Source organism: Propithecus coquereli, unplaced genomic scaffold (assembly GCF_000956105.1).
Source record: "Propithecus coquereli isolate 6110/MARCELLA unplaced genomic scaffold, Pcoq_1.0 Scaffold1, whole genome shotgun sequence".
NCBI lineage: Eukaryota > Metazoa > Chordata > Mammalia > Primates > Indriidae > Propithecus > Propithecus coquereli.
Window position 1 is genome coordinate 7,675,071 of NW_012133857.1, and position 22,925 is coordinate 7,697,995.

The following is a 22,925-nucleotide window of genomic DNA, read 5'->3' on the forward strand; positions in this document are numbered from 1 at the left end:
ATATATCAAGAGTCTTAAATAGATTCATATCTTTTCCACTTTAAGGAAATAACTTGAAATGAGAACAAATATTTATGTACAAAATTGTCCATGGTGGGTTGTTGATGGGAATGAAATGCTAGACACATTAAGTCATGGTGCATGTGGACAATTAATGCAATCATTAAAAATGTTTACCAGCAAAAAACAAAAACAAAACCCAAAACATTTACATCTTATTTTTAAATTTGAAATACTTAGAGTTGAGTTTTTTGCTAACCCTGAGAAACCAACCTAAGCCCCATGTAAAGCAAAGATGGTCAAACTGCTGCTCTGTGCTATAACTGAGTATCTACGTCTGCCCAGACAGGACCCCTGACACTGTTGCCAGGAACTCGGGGGCCTGAGAGCCTCTAAGACCTATCTACCTGTGCTGGGTCCAGGTGTCTGTGGCCCCTGTCCTCACAGCCACAAAGGTCAGGATTGAAAGACACGGGACGGATCCAGGTTGGGTTACTCTAGCTTGCAAGGTGAGTTCATCAGAAAGGGATTGAACAGTCCATGTATAATATCTGGAATCATGATACATGCTCTTATTTCTGCTCAAGCATATTCACAGATGACCCAGAGAATTTCTGGAACTTGATTTGGGGATGTGCATCTAAAGCCTTAACATTTCGTATCTTAGCCCGGTGCGGTGGCTCACGCCTATAATCCTAGCACTCTGGGAGGCCAAGGTGGAAGGATCTTTTGAGCTCAGGAGTTTGAGACCAGCCTGAATAAGAGCAAGACCCTGTCTCTACTAAAAAAATAGAGAATGTTAGATAGGTGTCGGGGTGCACACCTGTAGTCCCAGCTACTCGGGAGGCTGAGATAGGAGGATCACTTGAGCCCAGGAGTTTGACGTTGCAGTGAGCTATGATGACACCACTGTACTCTAGCCCAGGCAACACAGTGAGACCCTGTCTCAAAAACAAACACACAAAAACCTCCACAAAAACATAAAAAAAATACAATTTTACTCAATTGGGATACCTTATAGCATATCAAGTAGGGCTGGATCTTTTGGGAACTACACCACATCTCTTTCCTGCTAAAGTAACCGAGACCTTGATTCAATCTTGCAGGCGGCAATGAATGGATCCATAGTAAACTTCAGAGACAGACCTACCCACATCTTTACACAGTTTTCAGGATTAGTTCATGATGTGGACATTTTCAAAGCTCTTTCCACTTTTTTGGTTGATGTTTAAAGCCAGAATTTGTAGATATGGTACATAAACAAAAAACTGGCTGGTAAATCATCCCACTACATGAACTTCAGCATTTGGCTGAACATTTAAAAGCGGCTTTAGATACCAAAAAGGATAAAATCCAAACTGAACTCATGAGTTTACAATGAAAGCAAATTAAACAGGTCCTCTTTTCCTCAAGGGATGGAAAACACTTTCCTTTTCACAGAGACACTTGCTGATACTTGTAAGTAAGTGAAACAGGGGACACTGGAAAAAGAATTCTCATCTTAGCTAAGAAAAAGGAACTAATGCTCTTCCTCCTGAGGAAGTATCTTTTAAAGTAGAAGGAAATAAACAAATCTTTGAAGCAGACACAGGCACTACTCTGTCAACTATAAATCTTACCACAATTTCTACCCATCTCCTGTCGTCATAAAATTACTCGGGTGGTAGGAATTTCAAACAAGCCGCAAATTCTTATCACTCAACTGTCCTCTGTGACTCTTGGTCTCCTCACTAGTCAATATGTGTTTCTTCTCTGTGACATCGCATCAGTAAATTTAATTAGGAAAGATTTTTTTTTTTTAGAAGAGATCTTTCATGTAAATGGAACTGCTAAACCAAATGCATGTCAGATGAACTATTTCTAGACATTTCTGAAGACTTTCCCATGCATGATCCCTTAGCAGTGCAATTATATGTCACTTTGCCTCTCCCTATATGTTTGGCCTAATCCCAATTTGATGATTATGTGAAGTCTCTGGTTCTTTCTGGGCCAACAGTTCTGATGTGGAGAGAACTGTAGAGGCTGAGCCTCAGGTAGGCAGTCAGACCCTCCCGGGTGCCTCGCTCAGGAATGACTGACTGATGGAGAGCACTGAATCAGTACAAGCGAGCAAATTTTAGATCTGCCCTTTCTCCATCTGTAAAGTGGTCCTAAACATGAGTTTCCATCTTAAAAAGATCAGATAGGGTCATGATACCGGGAGGCTGCATCCTGAGAAGGAATAGATGGTGGTGACATCAATATTCACATTAGTCTGGGCACTTTATTTCAAAGCAGGGAAGTGTGTTTTCCTTTGGTAGGGGTGATTATGTGGATGATGTGCTACCATTCAGAGTGCAAGATGGACAGGTCCCTGAGTATAGATGCCAAATGTTGGACCCCACGGCTAAGGACAGCTGAGTCCCAAATAGTATTCAAAAAGAGGCTTGGGCACATCCTGGTTAGCAGTAACTAGTCCAACAAAGACTCTACCACGTACCTGCCCAGAGCTCTGAAGTTATGTGAGGGGCCATCGGAGCAGCCATCACCATCAGGGCACAGAGAGCATCCTCAAACTCGGGGCTGTGGAGAACGACTCTCTGAGAGGCTTGCTGAGGAAGAGAAAAGAATGTCGTAAGAAGTGAGCACAGGTAAGAAAGACCATTAACATAGCTAAAGTCTAGAGACCAAGCAAGTGGGAGGAAACTCTCTTTACCATTCATTTTTGCTTGGGACAAAGAACTTCCCCCATTTAATCATAGCATTAAACAAGCTACTGCTGTTTTCCAGCAATAACAAATGCATCATTATTCTGAGTGTTAACCTTGCCCTCAGTCATTTAGCTCTCACAACTACTCTTGAGGGTGATATTCTTTTTTTCTTTTTTTTTGTTGAGACAGAATCTTGTTCTGTTGCCCCAGGTAGAGTGTTGTGGCACCATCAGCTCACTGCAACCTTGAGCCCAAGTCGTGGCCTCAAGCCTCCTCTTGCCTCAGCCTCCCGAGGAGCTGGGACTACAGGCGTGTGCCACCACACCTGGCTACTTTTTCTATTTTTTGTAGAGACAGGGTCTCACTCTTGCTCAGGCTGCTCTCGAAATCCTGATCTCAAGCAATCCTCCTACCTCAGCCTCCCAGAGTGTTAGGATTACAGGTGTCAGCCACTGCTCCCAGCCGAGGTTGATATTCTTACCACATTTGACAGATGAAAACCTAAGTATTGGAGAGTGAAGGTAATCTGCTCCCTGGTATGGGATAATCAAACTCCTAACCACAGGTTTTCTGTGTGCCGCAGGTCCAGTGAGAAAGGGTGAGGCCTGCTCAAAGGTTTTAGATTGTGGAACCTCCAGGGCAGAGGTCCCCCCTCAGGAATCTCAGGGACCCCTATTGTCTTAATCATCTTTGCCAGTAAATATTCAGTTTCTTCCTGAGCCATGGCTCATCAGTTAACCCTGTCATACCTATTCAACAGACAGAGTCCCTGCTATGTGGCAGGCTGTGAGGATAAGAGGACCAGAGGGCATAGTCTCTGCTCTCACGGAGACTCCAGTGGGGAGGATGGTGGTCAGCATAGCTGGTGTGAGCGGGGGTGTGTAGTCAGAGAATGGCCACAAAGGCAGACAGGCCGTCCTGAGGTGGAGGAAGGAAGCATGTTGCTAGAATTTCTTGGAGGCCAGCAGTTCTCATGGCTCCCTGAGGAAGTCATGATAAAAACTGGCCTAATGAGGTGGTGGCACTCAGTATATGTTCACACCACCCTGGGACAAAAACAATTTTGGTTTAATTTTACAATATGTTTGTTAAATTTAAAAGTAGGGGCTCACATGAGGTATTCTGCTGGGTATAGAGAGGCCAAAAATACTACACACAGTCTTTTCTTAAAATGCGTGTATGCATGATCTTCAAAAAATTGCCTGAAATTTGAAATACAACTTCATGGGTAAAGGAACAGAGAAGGTCTGTCAGAAAGGCTGTGGACATAACTAGCTTTGAGGCAGTAAGATTTCATTTTTAAATTACATTTTTGTATAATATTTGCCTCTTTTTTCCTGATTAAAAACTAATACATAGTATAGCAAATAAGGGAAAAACAAAACCACTCTTAATTGTACCATCTAGAAAAAAACCTGTATTTTATCCTGTTCTCCAAAAATGCAAAAATATGTATATATACACACTTACTATATGCATAACATTTTCACAATTGGGATTCTTACCATGTGGTCACTTTTCTATCAGGTATTTTTACTTAACATTGTATCATAAACAGTTTCTGATATTAAGTGTTCTTGGAGGACATCATGCTAATGGTGGTGGCACATTTCCTTCTTACTGATATGACATGAGTCATTTCACCATTCCCCCATCTGAAGACATCTGGGGTCCCCAGTCTCTGAGATTATAAACCATCTAATGAACACCCCGGGCCAAAGGATGTTACATAATCACAGGGTCACCAACTCACAGCTGGAGTGCTTCCTAGCGAGGTCACATCACCCGTGCCCATCACTGGTATGTGAAAACCTGTCTGACCATCTTTGCAATCGCGTGGAAAACGGTTATGTTAAAGAGCCTCTGCAAATTTGACAGGTTAAAAAAAATAGCATCATGTTTTTAATTTGTACTTCATGATAATTAGCGAGGCAGACTTTCCTTTGCCACAAGTTTATTGGCTATTTTTATATCATCTTCTGTGAATTATTATCTTTACATATCCTTTGACCAATTTTTTGGTTAGGTATTTTCATATTATAATATATGAGTATTTTATATATTAAGGATATTAATTTTCTGTCTGACATATTTGTTACAAATGTTTTTCCCAGTTTTTAATCTTTTAATATGGCATATTTTAGTATATTGGAAATGTCAAGTTTTATGTAATTAAATCTGTAAATTTCTTCCACCGTTTCAAAAGCTTGGAGACGACTTTGTTTTACAAAGCATTTGTTAATAGTTTCAATGAATTCTTTTGTTGTCCAATAGCTAACAACATTTGTTGACAAATTCCCCAGGCAAGAAAAGTGGTAGCCACATGTAGCCAGAAGATGAGTCCCTGTTGAAAAGGCTGGTTTCTGTTTTCAATGAGAACAGTTCTGATCCAACCAGGTTAAACAAATATAAAATGCAACAATATGGAGGAAGAATCACAAATTCGTTCAGGAAATCAGGCAGTGGGGGTGTGAAGAGCCAGAAGAGAGGGAGGCCTGAGTCTGGTCCTGGATTTGTCACTAATCAACCAGATATGTCATTTAACTCCTCTGGGCCTTAATGTCCTCATAAGCAAAATACTGGTGGAGAAAGGGGTTTGGGCCAGAGAATCTTTAAGAACTTTCCAGCAATAAAATTAGGTTGTGATTATGGAGAAAATGCTTCTTTAAGCACACCGAGGTGACACTGTGGTACTCTCTGTCCCTAACCTGGGGCAATGCAGGGCCCTCACCACACCTCTCCCTCCCCCCTCTGCCACCGGCAAGTGAGGACGGACAGGCCACTTACCGAGAGGGCACTGCTGAGTCCCATCAGTTGAGAAATGGCAGAATTCAGTGAGAAGTCCTCTGTGAAGTGGGCAGTCACCTGTTGGTAAAAGTTAAATCATTCACTTTCTTCAAAATTCTTTTAAGCTTTTCACAAAAACAAAAACGAAAGCCTAAAACAGAATTATCAAAACAAAAAAGTAAAATTAAATGAATGTAATCAAAGACATTTATCACTATATTCACCGTCTCAAATAATAACTATGTTTCATCAACACAAACACTTTCAAATTCAAAGCCAATGCTGCCTCCACTATTCAAGCCCGCTCCTCTCCCGCCCTGTCCAGGACAGTGCTGGCTCCCACAGCAGGTGCTTTAAAAAGCAACACTGGTTACCTGAACAGGAGGCAGGACCCACTGATGAACAAACATCAGAATAATAGTGAACAGGAGATGGGTAAAGGATGTTACTTCTCCCTGGTCATGTGACTTTAATTCACAATGATGGCTATTAGTATATGGAATAAAGTTAGATTTACATTTTGAAATGTAGAGTCAACATAAGAACACTAATACAATTTAATAGCTTTTTCACATCTGTGTGCTTTTCAATTTTGACCATGGGCAGGAATACAGAAAAATAACATCTTCAAGATGTCAAGAGTTTCCAACTTGTTGAAATAACCCAATTCTATTATCTGACAGAATAAAAGAATTTGCCAAATCCAGAGAGAAAATATGTGGTATGAAAACAATTGCTCAGGCACCACTCAGATCCCTGAATTCAATCCAGTGAGCTCTGTTCCTCCACACAGAGAGGGTACAGAGGACAGAAATAAAGCTGAAGAAGTGTCACTAAATGAGACTAGCTGGATTCAGGGCCACTTCAGGCCTCTCCACTGGAGAGAAAAAAACTTGCCAAGTCATCAATGCCATCAGTTATTAGATAAGTGACCTTGGCTGGCTTTATAAGATTGAATCAGCACGCCTTAAAAAGAAAATCAGCCTAAGAAGAATTTGGGTATCAGACACACATTGCAGAATGACTTCAGGCTGGGCGCAGTGGCTTATGCCTGTAAGCCCAGAACTTCGAGAGGCTGAGGCAGGAGGATCACTTGAGGCCAGGAGTTCAAGACCAGCTGGGGAAACATAGTGAGACCCTGTCTCTACCAAAAATTTAAAAAATTAACTGGGTATGGTGGTACACACCTGTAGTCCTATCTCCTTGAAAGGCTGAGGCAGAAGGAGTGCCTGAGCCCAGGAATTTAAGGTTATAGTCAGATACAATCACCCCACTGCACTCTAATCTGGGTGACAGAGTGAGATTCTGTCCCAAAAAACAAAACATAAAAACAAAAAAACACTTCAGATTTACAAAAACTAACCCACAATAACTCACATGGAAATTGTGTAACAAAGTAACTGAGTTGGAAAGTGTGAGCATCAGGGAACTTGGATTCTAATGTCTGCTCAGTTCCTCACTAGCTGTGTGACTTTAGGCAAGGCATTTAACCTCTCTGGGCCTCATCTCTGTCTCCATTTGTAAAACGAGGATGCTAAAGAAGACATCTCTTAATGCTCCTTTCAATTCCAAGATTGCGTTTCTGTTAAGGCAACATGCAGTGTGGGATCAGGCTGATCTTGAATTTGGTTCTCTGCCTGGATGTGTTAAGTATGGAAACGTGGGTCGCGGACAGCTTCCTGAGACCCAGGGTAGACAAATGTGAGACATCATTAGAGACTCATTTCCTGAGCGTATCTCTTTCCTTTAGAAGGTTTGTGCTGTTGCTACACCTTGGTAACATATCCAAAGCAGCAGGGTCAGTCAATAAAGCAAGTAGGGCCACCATAACAAGGAAGGAAGAAGACCCCCAGCGGCCCACCCCAAAGCAGCGTGGGCCACATGGACCACAAGGCAAAGGCTCCCAAACAGTGCTCAGTTACAGAATCAACCAGTGTCCCGTCGAGGGTTTCTGACCTGAGAGATGACCGAGTTCTTGTACTCCCAGAGCTTCCTGGCCTCGGCGTTCTCCTCGTTACTCAGCAGCTGAGGCTGGGGAACCTTCCCCGAAGCCCTGGCCTCAATAAATCGAGTTACCAAGGACCACAGACGTTGTTGCCATCTCAGCACCCCCGGGAGAGCATCAGCTGAATTTAGCATCAGTACATGAAAAGAGGAAGACCGCGACATGAGAATGATCGGTTTGGTTATAATGAGGCTGAGAAAAACATCTGTGAATTGATGGGACACTTCACCGTACCCTGACGGATTCCTCCGAGGGCAGGCTGGAGGGTCCTCCCTGGCTTCCAGTGCCTGGGAGGTCAGACCGGGACTGAGTCCATCATATCTTAGTGCTCCAGATGTTCAGAGCACTGGATGGCAGGGCCACTCAAAGTGCTGCCCACCAACTGTCATGGGTTGATGACAAGATTAGAAACTGAGTCAGGATGTGCATCGGCGCAATGCCCCCTTGACTAAGCAAGCTTGCTGTGACGAAAATGCCATGGAGCTAATGGTGTGTCTGGGAGACACGGTCCACTTACGCTGGTGCAAGTGAGATCTCACGTGGACGGGTAATACGCTGTGGCGGTGGGGCACAGACCACGCTTGGAGCTGCACTGCTGTACGGTGTGAAGCACTTTAACCCAGGCCTGTCCTTGCCAGGTATGTGTGTATTACATGTTTCAAACACGTTCCTCAAATCTAGCTGTTAATCTGGTCTTTGGTGAAGCTGAATGGCCAGCCACACTAGGGCCAGCCCAGGTCCCTGAACTCTGGACACTGGGCTAGGTGACTTCAAGCCTGGAGGCACAGAAGAACCTTCTGGGAGGCTTTTAGAGAAAGATTCCTGGAGTCTGTCCCCGGGGGTTAGGGTGGGAGCCAGAAGCCGTGCCTGCATGTCTGTGCTTTCCAAGCCCTCCTAGAACTAACTGGCACCTGCGAGCACAGCTCCTGCTGGTCATGGTACGTCAAAATAAACAGCGATTCCTCAAATAGTATGCATACTTGACACAAGTCTCAAGATCCCAGGTGTCTGATTTTCTCTTCCATAACGACACCTGCGGTAGACTATATGAAGGAAAAATGAATGACTGCTGGGCAGTTTACTGTAGGATAGCCAGATACTTGATTTTTACTTCATGTCATCTTAGCTACAAGGAACTCTGGAGACACAAACCTCCCCTGCAAGGGGAGATGGAGGTCGCTGTGCAGGGACTGAAAGATCGCAGGTAACACCAGGCTCAGGGCCCACCAGGGTTTTCTGGACTGGTGAGGGAGAAAGACACTGTTCTAGAAAAAACCTTTCAAGGCAGATCAAGAGAGTGCTGGCTTCTTGGACCATGGCAGGCATAGGGGTAGCATAGAAGCCAGTCTGTCTCTAAGGAAACAGTCCTCAAAGTGTGGTCCCCGTAGAATGTGCCGGAATCACCACAGAGCTTGTTCGAAGGCAGACTCCTGGGCCCCATCCCGGAGGCTGTGTCAGCGGGTCTGGGATGAGGACTGGCAATCTGCATCTGCAACGACTTCCCCAAGTGATTCCGAGGCTCGCTTACATTCGAGTACCACTTACTAAGAGCGGCACAGGATGCCGGACAAACCACTCCTCGCTGTATGGAACTGATTCCTACAGTTCTCCACCACTGTCTTCAGCAAACACATTTCCTTCCCCAGACTCCTTCGGAGTCCCGGGCAGATCACAAAGGAAGCAGGCCAGGAAGAGGAAGGAGACTTACTCTTCACATCCCACAAGATATCCTTCTCCGGAGGGGCGGCAAAAAGGATGTAGAGGCGAATTGTGTCGATCCCATACTGCTCTACAACTTCCTCGGGGTCCACCCCGTTGTGTTTGGACTTACTCATCTTCTCCCACGTCACCTCTAACTTCTCTTTCGTTTTTGCATGCACAGGAACAGCACCTAGATGCCAAATGATACATAGGTATGGTGTGTGATTCTGAACTGGTCCTATATCGTCAACAAGAAAATAAATACTAGGTGAGCAATGAAAAGTGTCCACTTGAAGAATGGCACTAATCCACTCAACGTGCTTGTCTCTCCCTCTATATTATCAAAATGTTTTTATTTTTCAATAAAGAAGGCCCACCTCCCCCCACAGACCTTCCTTTCATGAATAAATGGTATAGTTTTAATGGCCAGCACCAGCTTTTTCTACAAAACATTTTCCCCCTTTATAAGTAAATTATTTATGTACAAAAAGGGGAGGTAAGAAAGAATGAGCAGACTTGAACATACTGCTGTTTTCTTTATGGATTCAGGGTCTCTTAAGAAGTTGGCGGCTGACCTGTCAAGCCTTCGCTTTGAGGCTTGGTCCCCTCAACCATATTGCAGTCACCATGACACGCTCTATCAGGGCACGCAGAGCTCACTCTCCAGGCTCATGCTGATGGCGGTCCCTTTGTGGTGCCAGCCACACACATCCTGTTCTTTGGAAGTGCCTCCTCTTCTACCCACACACCATGGTCTAGATGATGCTGACAGAAGAGGCCTTAAATGGCCATGTTTGGACAAGGTGACCTTGATGCCAAGCCCTAGTGGATAGGACCAGTGAGGACACCTGACAAAGCTAAGCCTCTTTCTCAGGAATTGGAACTAAGAGACATAGAGACTCTGTTTCAACATTGTTGGGCACTAGAACCATCAGGTTCTAAGGAGTTGAGGCAAGACCCGCCACTGTGGCTACCCAAGGTCACTCTGTAAACTGAAATTGGGAGAACATAGCATCCAAGTCTGGCAGAGGAAGGAGAACAGAGCAGGAGAACAGAGAGAAGCGGGAAGAGGAACTAGAGGCTTGAGAAAGAGAGGGGGAAAAAAGAGTAGCCGGTGACTTCCTATGTGCTGCGGGGCCTGGATGTGTTTCCCGCAACTACTTTAGGGTGACTCCCCTACAATCCTTCTGTATACCCACCTTTGGGTGGATTTCTCTTCCTTCCAATCAAATAATCCCTGACTCTAACAGCAAGCTAGCTCCCAAGGGACCAATTTATATACCTAAAGGCTACCTCTACACATCATGAGAGGTACATCCGTTACGTAGACAGAAGCCTGCCCTGGCTGGTCAAAGTGTTCTCACCCAGCAGGCAAGTCTGCGTGGGAAGGGAAAAGATGTTCACGATACTGCCTGGCCCCAGGACATCAGAGCAAATGGAGACCGAAGCCCTGGAAGATGTTCTCTCCAGGCTGCGGAGAGGCTCAGGGAACTCTTGCCGCCTCTACCCTGTCTTGGGCTGTGTCTAGCCTTAATAGCACTGTTCTGCAAATTATGAAAAAAATGTATCTTTCTGGGCAGAGAAGTTGAGAGGTTACATAAAGGTGCTCCCTTTTGGCAGATGTGGCCTTGAAACATATGGTTTGGCAAGTGGCTGGATTTCAGGCCCTGCTCTTTCCCTTGGCTGGGTGCCTTTGTGCAGTGTACAAACTGTACAGCTGTACATGGGCAGCCTTACCCATAACACAGACAATACTTCGCTAACTGCTGAAATTTATGTGCCCCTGAATTTAGTGCCATACCTGTCTGGCTTGTCCTGGAGAGACACTGCCAGTTCTGCTTCTCCAGCTTCTTTCTCCCACAGGCCATTCCAAACCCTGATATAGTATTGCTTTGATCAGGTAATTCCACTGACTGCTTCCACCCGAACCTCTCTCTAGTGTTTGGCTTGGGAGGCTGCCTGCTCTTTAAGAGGTCGTGTGTACCCAAGCTCATCCATCACACACTGGTTTTTCTAAATGTAGGCCAGAGTGCTGGGGATTTCTCACAGCTGCTCCTATGTATGTACACCCCCTCCCCCAATTTTCTAGCATGTCGTCTACTTCATTGTGTGCTGGGCACGTGTGACACACCCTCATCACGCCACCTAAAGGTCTGGCAGGAGGAAACATCTTTGAGGTAGGGTGAAAATGCGGAGTGGAGGGAAAAGGCTTGGGAGAGCTGGGAGAAGAGGGAAGTCTGGGGAGTCGGGGAGAGGTATTCTGCTGGGCAGCGCTAGGGGGGCTGCTCCGGGGTGTGCCAGAGTAGCAGAGTGGCGGCCCTGAGGTTCTGAAATGTGCCACTAGACCGGAGGAGAGACAGCAGCCTCAGGACCAGTCTTTGGGGGCATGGGCCCAAAGCACGCTGAGGCTTGGAGACTGAGGCCAACAGGTCCCTCTCCCAGATTCTCCACCCAGCCCGGGGCCAGTGGCAGATGCCTGCTTGCTTGGTAGCTCTCATGCCTGGCCTGGGTCCTCGGTGAGTACCTGGATGGGGCTGGATGGGCCATTCTTACCCGTGAGATCGACCTCCTCCCTCTGTAGATACTGTCCAGATGGTAGGCGGAATGTCTGCCCCTTGATAAGGCCTTGGGCCAGCAGCTTATGAAAAGGCTCTCTGAGGAAAGATGAGAGGAAAGGAAGCTGGAGGAGTGGGGACACAACACATCATGACGACAGCAGCTCAGACCTCACCTGCTGATGGGCAGAAGTAACTGCCCTTCAGAAAACAGGCTGGCTGACCAAGGCTACTTGTAAACCTAGCTTAGGCCAGGCACAGTGGCTCATGCCTATAATCCCAGCACTTTGGGAGGCCAAGGGGGGAGGATTGTTTGAGCCCAGTAGTTCAAGACCAGCCTGGGCAACACAGCGAGACCCCATCTCTACAAATAGAAAAACTAGCTGGGCGTGGTGGCATGTGCCTATAGTCCCAGCTACTCGGGAGGCTGAAGCAGGAGGATTGCTTGAGCCAAGGAGTTTGAGGCTACAGCGAGTATGATGATGCCACTGCACTCCAGCCTGGTGACAGAGTGAGATCCTATCTCTTAAGAAACAAACAAACTAAAAAACCCAGCTTAAACAAATGGCTACTTGTAAATAAGAAAATTGAGTCAAATCAGCAGGTATTAGCTACAGGTCTAACTTCCACTACGGCAAAGCGGAAAGAGCCCAGGTCTCAGATTTGGAAGGCCTGGGTTAGAATTTCAGTTCTGTTCCGCAATGAATTCTACGAGCCAAGGCAAATCACTTGCTCTGAGTGTCAGTTTACTTACCTGTAAAAAGGGGGTAAAGAACCCCCTGCCTCGAAGGGCCGTTGGGTAGATTAAATCGAAGCATTGCATGAAAATACTTGTAACTGTTTTAAAAAACCACACAAATGTCAGCTATATGCAGAGCTTAGCACAAGAAGGGATCACGAGGACCCGGAGGTTTGGTTAGGGTTCTGTTCAAGGAAGTTACTTTTTTCCTTAACCTTACATACAGTGCCTGTTTACATTCTTCAAAATATTTTTAAACCATACAAGCTATACATGAATATATCCTTTCTGTTCAAATCCAAACACTTCCTCTCGTTTTCAGGCCTACTTCCCCCTGAGGAAGCAGTTATTATTAACAGTTTGGTGTGTACCCCTGGAAAAGTCTGGAGACTTTTTCCAATGCCTTTATATACATAAACATGTACACGCCCACATATGGTTTTATAGATTTGCGGGAGGGATTTAAATAAATGGGATTATACCTTGTATATTGCTTTGTGGTATTCAACTTAATGATATAAATGGATTTTTCCGTAATAGTTCAGACAGGTCTATCTTGTTTTTTAAAAAATTACCTAGTATTCTATGATATGGATTGATTTTAATTTATTCACAGTGCTTGTTTTAAAAAAGCAATTTTAGTCACATCCTTACTGGCTAAACAGTGAAATATAAATTTTTTCTCTTAAGAGGACAAGAAGAGGTTGACTTCCATACCGAAATTACTTTACTTCAAAGCTGAAATTGTTTATTCTTAAGAACCTGCCCGATCCAGTCTCGAAGAATTTCAGCAAGACCCGTTCCAAACTCACAGCGTGACTCACAGAGGCGTCTGCTGACACCACATGTAAGAATTCCATGTTGCTCAAGGCTGCGTGCGGGCAGGAGCATTCACGTACCGGAGACACACTGCACCTTTCGACGTGCAAACCTGGGGGTGCTCCAAGTTCACTGATACAGGGTGGTGGCTTGTGTTCAGAGCTTCTAAAACCCAGTACGCTCCAAGAGGCCCGACAGGCTGCAAACCTAACTCTAGTGAGGTAGGCGAAAGGAGCTGGCTCTGTTAGTTTGATAGGATTCCCATTTCACACTCGCGGTCGTCTAATTTAGATGGACCCTGGTACTGAGTGAGGCTTCTAGAAAGGCTCCTGATTGTACCCTGTGTAGCCGCCGCCATTACAGCTGTGAGGACAGAGGCGACTGAAAGGACATTCTCTAGTGGACTCAGGAGGATGCAGTGAAACTGAGAGAACGGGAAGGACACTGAGGGTCAGCTAGAAGAAAAGGATTCCTGGCCTTCATGTTTTAAAATCTTGTCCCGAGTGTGAGTCTGTATGTGCATGCGTGTGTGGCAGTAGTGGCGGTGGTGGGAGAGGAGGCTTATTTTCCAAGGTGGAAAAGATCCAATATATTTAACGTTCAAACAGAAAAGTAACATGTATTTTTGAGACTTCCCTCAGTATATGGTTGCATTATTTGATGTCACGAGGCCCATCAAGTATGCTACTGTGTTAATGTCTTAGAAATTCCACGTGTGCACAAAAGTAATCACACCATTGTTCAGGCTCTAAAATCTATCCTAATAAACTCTTTAGAGTCATAAAACTGCTACGCCTCCCACCTCCTCCAAGACATCCTTTCAGCAAAATCAATTCGTGAGAGATTGATGTGCTTTTGTGTTACAGTTCGTGTCTCAGCAGGATTCTCTGAAAATGTGAACCCTTACGCAGAAGGGTATGAAAAATGATTTTTTTTTTCTTAAGAGATTTACATCCCTCTCTTTTTTTTTTTTTTTTTGAGATCGAGTCTCCCTCTGTCACCTGGGCTAGAGTGCCATGGCATCAGCTTCAAAGCAACCTCAAACTCCGGGGCTCAAGTGATCCTCCTGCCTCAGCGTCCTGAGTAGCTGGGACTACAGGCATGCACCACCACACCCAGCTAATTTTTTCTATTTTTAGCAGAGATGGGGTCTCACTCTTGCTCAGGCTGGTCTCGAACTCCTGAGCTCAAACGATCCTCCTGCCTCGGCCTCTCAGATTGCTAGGATTACAGGTGTGAGCCACGGCACCTGGCCTGAAAAATGATTTAAAGATCAAATGCACTTGGATCTTCTACTGCATTTAAAACACAAGCACAATGAAGGAAAAGCAAGGCTGTCTATGGTTCCCTATCTTCCAGGAATGCTGGCACAGACACCAGGAGGACCTGTGTCCTCAGGCCTCATGGGCACCCCCCAGGTCAGGTGGGGTTTTGATGCCCAAGGGCCCAAGTCTGCATTTCCCAGGCCCCTTTTGGGAAGCACGTCAGTCAGTGAAACTGCCTCAAGAAGCTCAGAGAACTGCACCCCAGAGACTGAACGTGTGGTTCTCTCACGTCCAGCCCCTATCTACCTTCCTGGCTCCTTCTCTGCCACTTAAATGTACTTGCTCCTCACACAGCCCACACACACACTTGGTGGCCCCTGGAACATGCCATCTCCCTGGGGCACCCTGGACTCATCCTTCGCCGCAGAGCTCAGGCCTTCCCTCCTCTAGGCGGCCGTCCCTGTTGTCCGCACGCGCCCCTTTCACACAGCCCCAGCCCCACCTCTGTGGTTACATAAAGACTGGCCCATCCCCTGCCCTACACCCTTGGTGGCAAGGCCTATTGTCTCATTCTTCCCTCTATCCCCAGCACTTAGCACTGGGCCCTAGCGATGATGGAGGTCTCTAAAGACGTTCCAGTTGTGGACGAATAAGTGAACAGACGGGTGGGTGGTGGATGGAAGGATGCAGAGACTGGGCGTTCGCTGTTGCTCAGCCCTGCAGCCATCTTCGCCTTCCAGCCAATTTGAGGCGGCACCTGGATTTTAACTTCATTACATGAATAACACCACAGTTTAAAAACCCACAACAATAATTGTATGGCTACTTTTTGTTACAGGTGAAGAAAGAGGCTGGAAGCACATACGTTTAAAAGCACAGTGCAAATTAAGCTAGTGCTTTGACAGGGACGGGGCCCCCCCAACACCCAGGGGAACCTGCGCTGCAGGCCAGCAGGGTCGATGGGGCAGATCTGTGCACACGCAGGGTGCACATCTTTGACACGGGTTCATCTTTTAGATTGGAATCTTCCTCAAATACTTTTACACAAAGTGGCCTAACACAAAAGAAACAGACTGCAATCTTTTCTTTGATGTGGTCCCAGGAGGATGAATTTGCCTACTGTCTTAGGCTCTAGTGTTTCTGTACCAGGTTTTGAGGTTTTCCCTTCCCTTTCTCAGGTAAGTATATGGCTTTGGTCACTATTAAGTTTTTTCTTTATTTTTTTTTTTTAGATACATCATCTTGCTCTGTCACCTAGGCTGGAGTGTAGTGGTGTGATCATAGCTCACTGCAGCCTCGAACTCTTGGGCTCAGGTGATCCTCCTGCTTCAGCCTCCTGAGTAGCTAAGACTACAGGTGCACACCACCATGACCAGCTAATTAAAAAATTTTTTGTTGTAGATATGGGGGTCTCACTATGCTGCCCAGGCTGGTCTCAAACTCCTGGCCTCAAGCAACTCTCCTCGAGCCACCGCGCCCGGCCCGGTCCACTCTTAAATTTTAAAAAAGATATCTTTGGGATGGAAGTTAGGAGAGAATAATCTAGACCTAAAGATAAAGACAGGTAGAATGAATGATTAAAATGAGCAGCACTGAGCCTCAAGAAGGGGCTGGAGAAGAAACAGGAATTGTTTGGTTTTTGCATTTTATCAAGTGGTGCAACACCGCCACCTTCTGGGAATGGACAGAATTGCAACACGCCAAAATCTGACCCTAACACCAGCTGGTCTAAGGCTGCAACTCCTCTGGCCTTATCTTTTAAAACTTCTTCTTCTTCTTTTTTTTTTTTTTTAAGGTGAACTGTTAAATGAGGTGTAGCACACATAGTGAAGTGTCTGAGTCCTAGGGGTATAACTTGATGAATTTTTACAACATAAACACACCTGTTACAGAATGTAACAGCACTGTTACAGAATGTGACCAACCTCCTCCCACTTCTAGGCACTGTCGCCTCACCACAGGCACCACTGGCCTGACTGCTGACACCACCGTTTAGTTTGCCTATTTCAAAACTGTTTCTAACCATATCTGATTGAGGGAATCTCAGGGGACCTCACGCTGGAGGCTTTCGCCAGGACCGGCAGGTGTGCCCTCCCAAAACAGCAGCGCACCCAAACCAAGGCCTGCTAGTTAGAGGAGTATGTCTTAGTTTCTGAAAGTGGGCAACAATGCAACATGATGGCTGAAGCTCCTCTGGATTGTCTTCTCCCAGGGGTGCAGTATGGCAGGGGCCACCTCAGATGGGTCATCTAGGGCAGGGATGGCACAACTTGGCCCGTGTGCCCTAGTGCCCTTGCCTACAACCATCCAGACATCGCTGATCAGTAGCAGCACCTCCTGGTTCACTCAGACTGGGCCTCAGAATTACTCTTAGTACTACATTATCAGAAATCAGTTATGGCCGGGCACGGTGGCTCACACCTGTAATCCTAGCACTCCGGGAGGCTGAGGCAGGAGTACAGCTTGAGCTCAGGAGCTCAAGATCACCCTGAGCAAGAGGGAGAACCCACCTCTACTAAAAATAGAAAAAATTAGCCAGGTGTGGTGGTGCGCGCCTGTAGTCCCAGCTACTCGGGAGGCTGAGGCAGGAGGATCACTTGAGCCCAGGAGTTTGAGGTTGCTGTGAGCTAGGCTGACGCCACGGCACTCTTTCCTGGCAGCAGAGGGAGACTCTGTCTAAAAAAAAAAAACAACACACTACAGACTTATTATGTGAAATTCAGCATTTATTTCTTCAACAAGTATTTGTTGAGTGTTTGCTCCTCTTTCCAAATCAAGCTCAGATTCCTCAGCATGGCCACCAGGGACTTCTCCCTCTCCCTTTTCACTTGCTCTGATCTTTCCAAATGTTGCCCACACGTGCATGTCCTTACTCGCACTGTTCCCCAAACTGTTATCAAAACTCTACTCCTTCCAGGCTCGACTCAGATGCCTCCTTCACTGGGAAGGTGGCTCGGAACTTTCTGGTCTGAATCAATTGCTCTTTCCTCGATGCATCCAGTGTGCTACCTGTGACTATGTATTCAGGTGAGGTGCTTAGCTCTCTGGCCTCCTCCCGTGAGGAGAAGGAGGAAAATCCTTGAAGACCTTTCCCAGTGCCTCGTTCATAACAGATCCTCAATAAATGTTAATTGCTCTGAACTAAAATCAAGCTTGGTTCTGTGAATGAATGAATAAACCCATCAGCAGCAGAGGTGGGGGATAATGTGGATAGGACACAGGAAGCAAGAGATGAAGGGAGGAAGAGGTGGGTGAAGGGGAAAGCACTGGACGCCACGGCTCCCAGTTGGGGCCACCCCCTTTCTGCAGGGAGGGGTGCAGTGACAAGTTGGTAGGAAGGTCAGCAGTAGCTAGAGAATGAGAGTGGGGGTGTCCTGACAGTGCTCATGTGGAACTTCACAGTGGGGAACGGGGCGCTTCCCAGCTCCCAGAGTCCTGCTCATTCCCCGGTGCTTCCCTCCACTCTGCCGGGGCTCCAGGGAATGCTCCACAGGGCTTTGGGAATCGGCTCTCACTGTCTTGGCTGAAGCCCACCACATCTACCCTTGTATGTAGTTTAACTGAATATTCTTCGTTCAACACATACTTGCATGACAGTTGGGTACAGAGCACTCTGCAATTAATTAAAGAGCTTGCAGTAAAACAGGCGGCCCAAGATATGCTCATAAATAACCATCAACATTACAAGAAAGAGGCAGTAAGTGTGATAGGGGGTGCAAGGTGCATGGGGAATAGAGGACAAGGGAACATCACAGGCCCTGCTGGACTTGGAACCCAGGCCTGCTGGAGAAGACATCACACCACATCGCCAAGTTCATCATTCAGATTCACAACTGGGGTAACGTATTTCCCATTTGTTCATTTATTCACTCAGCAGATGGTACTTGGGAACCAACTTGTGTAAGCAACTGAGTTATTCATTCATCATAGTGACTGTGCACAGCAGGGGCCTTTATAAGAGAGTGAAAAATCTCCAACTCTAAGCCACCAACAAAGCCCGTCTGACTCAGGGACCGTCAAATGCAGGGGGATCATGCAGGGCCTCAGGGCCTCTGCCTTGAGGACGGTCAGACATTCTTCCGAGTTAGCTTTCTTCTTACTCCTTCAATGCCACCCCTAGAGGTGGATCATGTTTACTTGCACCGAAACACAGCTACACGCGAGCAGAATGATGAACAGTGATGAAATCATCACTGCTTTCTTGTTAGTTCATATTCCACTAATTCAGAAATTGTAGCTGATGTCTGCTGGGCACTAAAGGCCACCTTAGTCCCAGGAAGAAAGGAGGGGAGAGAGGGAGAAAAGCTGAGAGGGAGGGAGGGGGTGAGGAGGGTTGCTAATTATTAGGATAAACAAGGAACTTGAGAACACAGAATGATATAGGCTATTTTACAAATCACTGAGTAACAGGAATGTAAGAATTACAAGGGGCTAAAGAATCTCAGGACACAGCAAAGCCCTAACTAGTTGCTGCAGATACAATTACCTATATATGAAGCCTTGGATGGCCTGCTGCCCCTCTCCTGACCTGCTCAGGTGTACTTATGTAGACCTGAAAAGAAAACAGAAGGCTGTGGACCTCTGAAAATGGCTTCTTACTTGGACTTTTCATTAAATCAGACTCAGTTTACCTCTTCTTCCTTGCTCTGTGCCTAGGGCCATTATGTTGATGTGATTAGCCCAGTTTCTAAGTTTTAGCCACAGTTCACTCTTAAAATATCACTGTTCCCATTTCCCAGCAGCCAGCCAGTAGCACAGAAGGAGGCCTCACTAATACAGCAAGACCCAAGTACAGCTTCTCTTCCCTTCCTGTTCCTTTTCCTAACAGCCCTGTTTCTGGCTGATCAGAGAAATAGGAGGAAACGCCGCAGATGGGGCCTGCCGAGCTCTCTGCAGTCAGCAGGGGGCTGGCCTGGCCATTCATGCAGGAGCAACGGGAGCAGGCTTGCTTCTGACAGCCACCACTCTTGGTTGATTGCAAACTGCAGGGAGAATTTCAGTTCAGGAAATTTCATGTCTCTCTGAATTGCATGAAAAAGCAACAACAAAAAAACTGACAAGACTCCATGTTTATGGATATCTCCCATGAAGGGAGAGAAAAGGCTTCCTGATCTCAGGTCTGTGGACATGAGCATGTTCTCCCACTACAATGTGCCCAGCTTGGTAGCTTTCATCCTGCTGCTGGCCACCAGGAAGGAGGGAGATAAACACGGATGCCCACCCCACACCCAGGAATCAATCCGGCTCAGTGCATTTCCCTTCCTCAGAACATACACTGCACTGGCCAGGCGTGGTGGCTCCTGCCGGTAACCCTAGCACTTGCTTGGAGGCTCTCAAAAATTCTAACCGGAGAATTCTGAATGAGCAGGTGATTTTCATTTCATGTGTGGTGAACTGATTTACCAAAGCAAACCTTTGATAAAGAGGAAACGCTCAGGAACAGTTTTCAGAGGCTACGGTGGCCCTGATGTGATTTAGCAGCAGTAACCCTGACAGCAGTGCCGAGAAACAGCTAAGGTGACTTTCTGCACCTTCTTCAACATGGTCAGCCTTCTGAATACTTAAAGTAAACCTTTTTTTTGGGTGGGGGCAGGGGGAAGCATGAAATAGAATCTTACCATCTTGAAAAGAATTAAAAAACAATAATTGCGTAGGTCTATTTCAATTTACACCATGTCACTGTTCCTTAAAGCTGTTGGTGAAGCAAATCCCGGTGTGACCTGGAAGCTTTGTACATTAGAAGTGCATGTGAGTATAACAAAGCATACCTGAAACAGCATTTTAAAATTATATTAGAATGCTGCAAACTTTTTCTCCTCTTTGAATATAGTTTTAAGCCACTGTAAAGAAGTCATATAGCCAGACAGACCCTGTGCTATACCTTAGAATAGCTGGCCACTGAAACACTGGTTGATTGATTACTTCTACAAGTAATTATTCAGAAACTGGCAGAAATATTCCCTACTATTAAGGAGCCAGAGATCACTTACATATGGTTGCTATTTTTAGAACTACGTGAGAAAGAGATATTTCTCAAGTTGTATTTGGTCTTTAAACGTAACCTCTAACCAATTTTTGCTATCCCAAGGAGGATGTTTCCTTTAAAGAACATAAACTTTTATCTGTTTATATCAAGGGACTGAGCTCAATTTCTTTAAACAAATATTCAGCAAGAAGGACAGTAACAGGAAATAATTCCCAGCCTCAAGAGTAATCTTCATGTAGTCAGGTAAATTAGTTTCCATAGATAAATGCAAAGCAGACTGGTAAATTCCAGAACCTACAGTACAAACATTTTAGCTAATTTATTTACCTTAGGATAATGCTGTTAATGTGGTTAGTGTCCTTCTGATGCAGATTGGTTTATTTTTACACACGAAGGCTTCTAGGACTAATGAGGAGAAAATTATTTTAAGCATTTAATTTATACCCTAAATTGGTTTTCTGTACAGTTGACTTCTTTTAATTTACACGTGCAGGTGCAGGGTCAGCCAGCTGGCCTAAGGGTGGGGTGAAGGGAGGGAGCTTCCAGTGTGCTTCATTTTAATAAAACTGGGTCTCAATCTGTATTAAAGAAGTTTGAAAAGTAATATATTATTTATGAAAATTTTAAAAACACATATCCTTTGACCCAGGACTCCCCAGTGTTAGGACTTGACCCTACAGATATGCTCACAAATATTAATACTTGCTAAAAATATAGAGTCGCTGGACTTTTTTTTTTTTGGCAATAGTAATTAGAAAAATAGGTGACTGCTTAAATAATTTACGGTATATCCATATGATGGAATTCTATGCACAAATTAAAAAGAATGGGAGATTTGTATATGCTGATATGGAAAGACAATAAAGCTATGTTATTAAATCAAAGAAGCAAAGGACATATTAATATATATAAGTAACATTTAAAATGAATAAATCAATAAAAATACACACGTAGAAATAAGCAAAATATTTATCTGGAAGAAATCAAAGGAAAGTTAAAAGATGAGGAAAGGGATGGAGTATGGGGTACAAGAAGAGGAATATTAACGTTCACTTTCTGTGCAGTTAAAAATTTTTAATCTTAAATATGTCTTACTTTTGCTTTTATTTATGTTATTTTTTTATTTTTGGGTCAGAGTCTCACTCTGTTGCCGGGCTAGAGTGCCGTGGCATCAGCCTAGCTCACAGCAACCTCAAACTCCTGGGCTCAAGCGATCCTCCTGCCTCAGCCTCCTGGGTAGCTGGGACTACAGGCATGTGCCACCACGCCCGGCTAATTTTCCTTTCCTTTCCTTTTTCCTTTCTTTTTCCCTTCCCTTTCCCCTTTTCTTTTCTTCTTTTTTTGAGGGAGGGAAACTCCGGGGACAGAAGGGGAGGGGGGAAAGCCTGCCTAATTTTTCTATTTTTTTGCAGAGACGGGATCTCACTCTTGTGCTCAGGCTGGTCTCGAACTCCTGACCTCAAGCGATCCTCCTGCCTCAGCTTCCCAGAGTGCAAGGATTACAGGCGTGAGCCACTGCACCCAACCTATTTTTGTTTTTAAATTGTCAACATGGGTTATCTGGATAGGGAGATAGACATTTCCCCTCTTTTTTTCTCTGTAATTAAAAAATATTCTAAAGGATGTTGTATTAAACAAACAAAACCCAACACAATGACAACTGAAAAAAAATTCCAGGAATTATGCATTTGGCCGTAGATCAGATAAGAGAACCTGAATTTTTGTCCTTATGAAAAGCAAGTGAAAAAGCCAGATGGGATATACAATATCTTGCTTTAAATGTGTCATTGAGCTGGCAAAAACCAAACCAAACCAAACCAAAACAAAAACATACCAAAAACACCTAAGGAAAAAACAGTTCCTGAAGCCAGTGTCCACCCTGTGGGTATCTATGGAACCTCAATGATCACGAACTTTTGAGCATGGTGCAGAGCACAAAAGATGGGATACAAAACCTGGGGCCAACCAACTTTGGGAGTCTAGAAGACCTCAAATAAGGCAGGAACCATCAATAGAAAGGTAAACTAGAAATAAACCTACAGTTCAGGACAGAAAAGCAAGGAAACTTGCCTATCTTGACCATGGTGATATGTAGAAGGAAAGAAAAATATTTCTCCTGAGAATTTGTAGACATAAGTTGACCCTCATATGGGTTTGGAACTGAATTCATGCTACCTGTATGGACCTAAAAACCTCAAGCAGAAAATTTAATTTACAGTGGTCTTGAGTTGGTAGCATCTCTAGGCAACAGGGAGAAACTAACACAAATCACCTCTAGGAGAGAGGCTCCAAAGAGTTTCCATAAAGAAAGGTTCAAGGAATATAGGGTCACAGTTAAAATAGACACACACACACACACACACACACACACACACACA

The 22,925-nt window shown here is 45.2% G+C and overlaps 1 protein-coding gene across 1 annotated transcript in view; it reads right to left on the reverse strand.

The window, feature by feature from the left end:
* LARS2 (leucyl-tRNA synthetase 2, mitochondrial) overlaps positions 1-22,925 on the reverse strand; it is a 153,201-nt gene that overhangs the window by 19,843 nt on the left and 110,433 nt on the right. The window contains exons 14-18 of the mRNA XM_012662559.1: positions 11,737-11,837; positions 9,191-9,373; positions 7,434-7,603; positions 5,478-5,555; positions 2,480-2,591 (exon numbers count right to left, since the gene is read on the reverse strand). Coding sequence (XP_012518013.1) covers positions 2,480-2,591; positions 5,478-5,555; positions 7,434-7,603; positions 9,191-9,373; positions 11,737-11,837 — 644 coding nt within the window. The remainder of the gene's footprint in view (positions 1-2,479; positions 2,592-5,477; positions 5,556-7,433; positions 7,604-9,190; positions 9,374-11,736; positions 11,838-22,925) is intronic.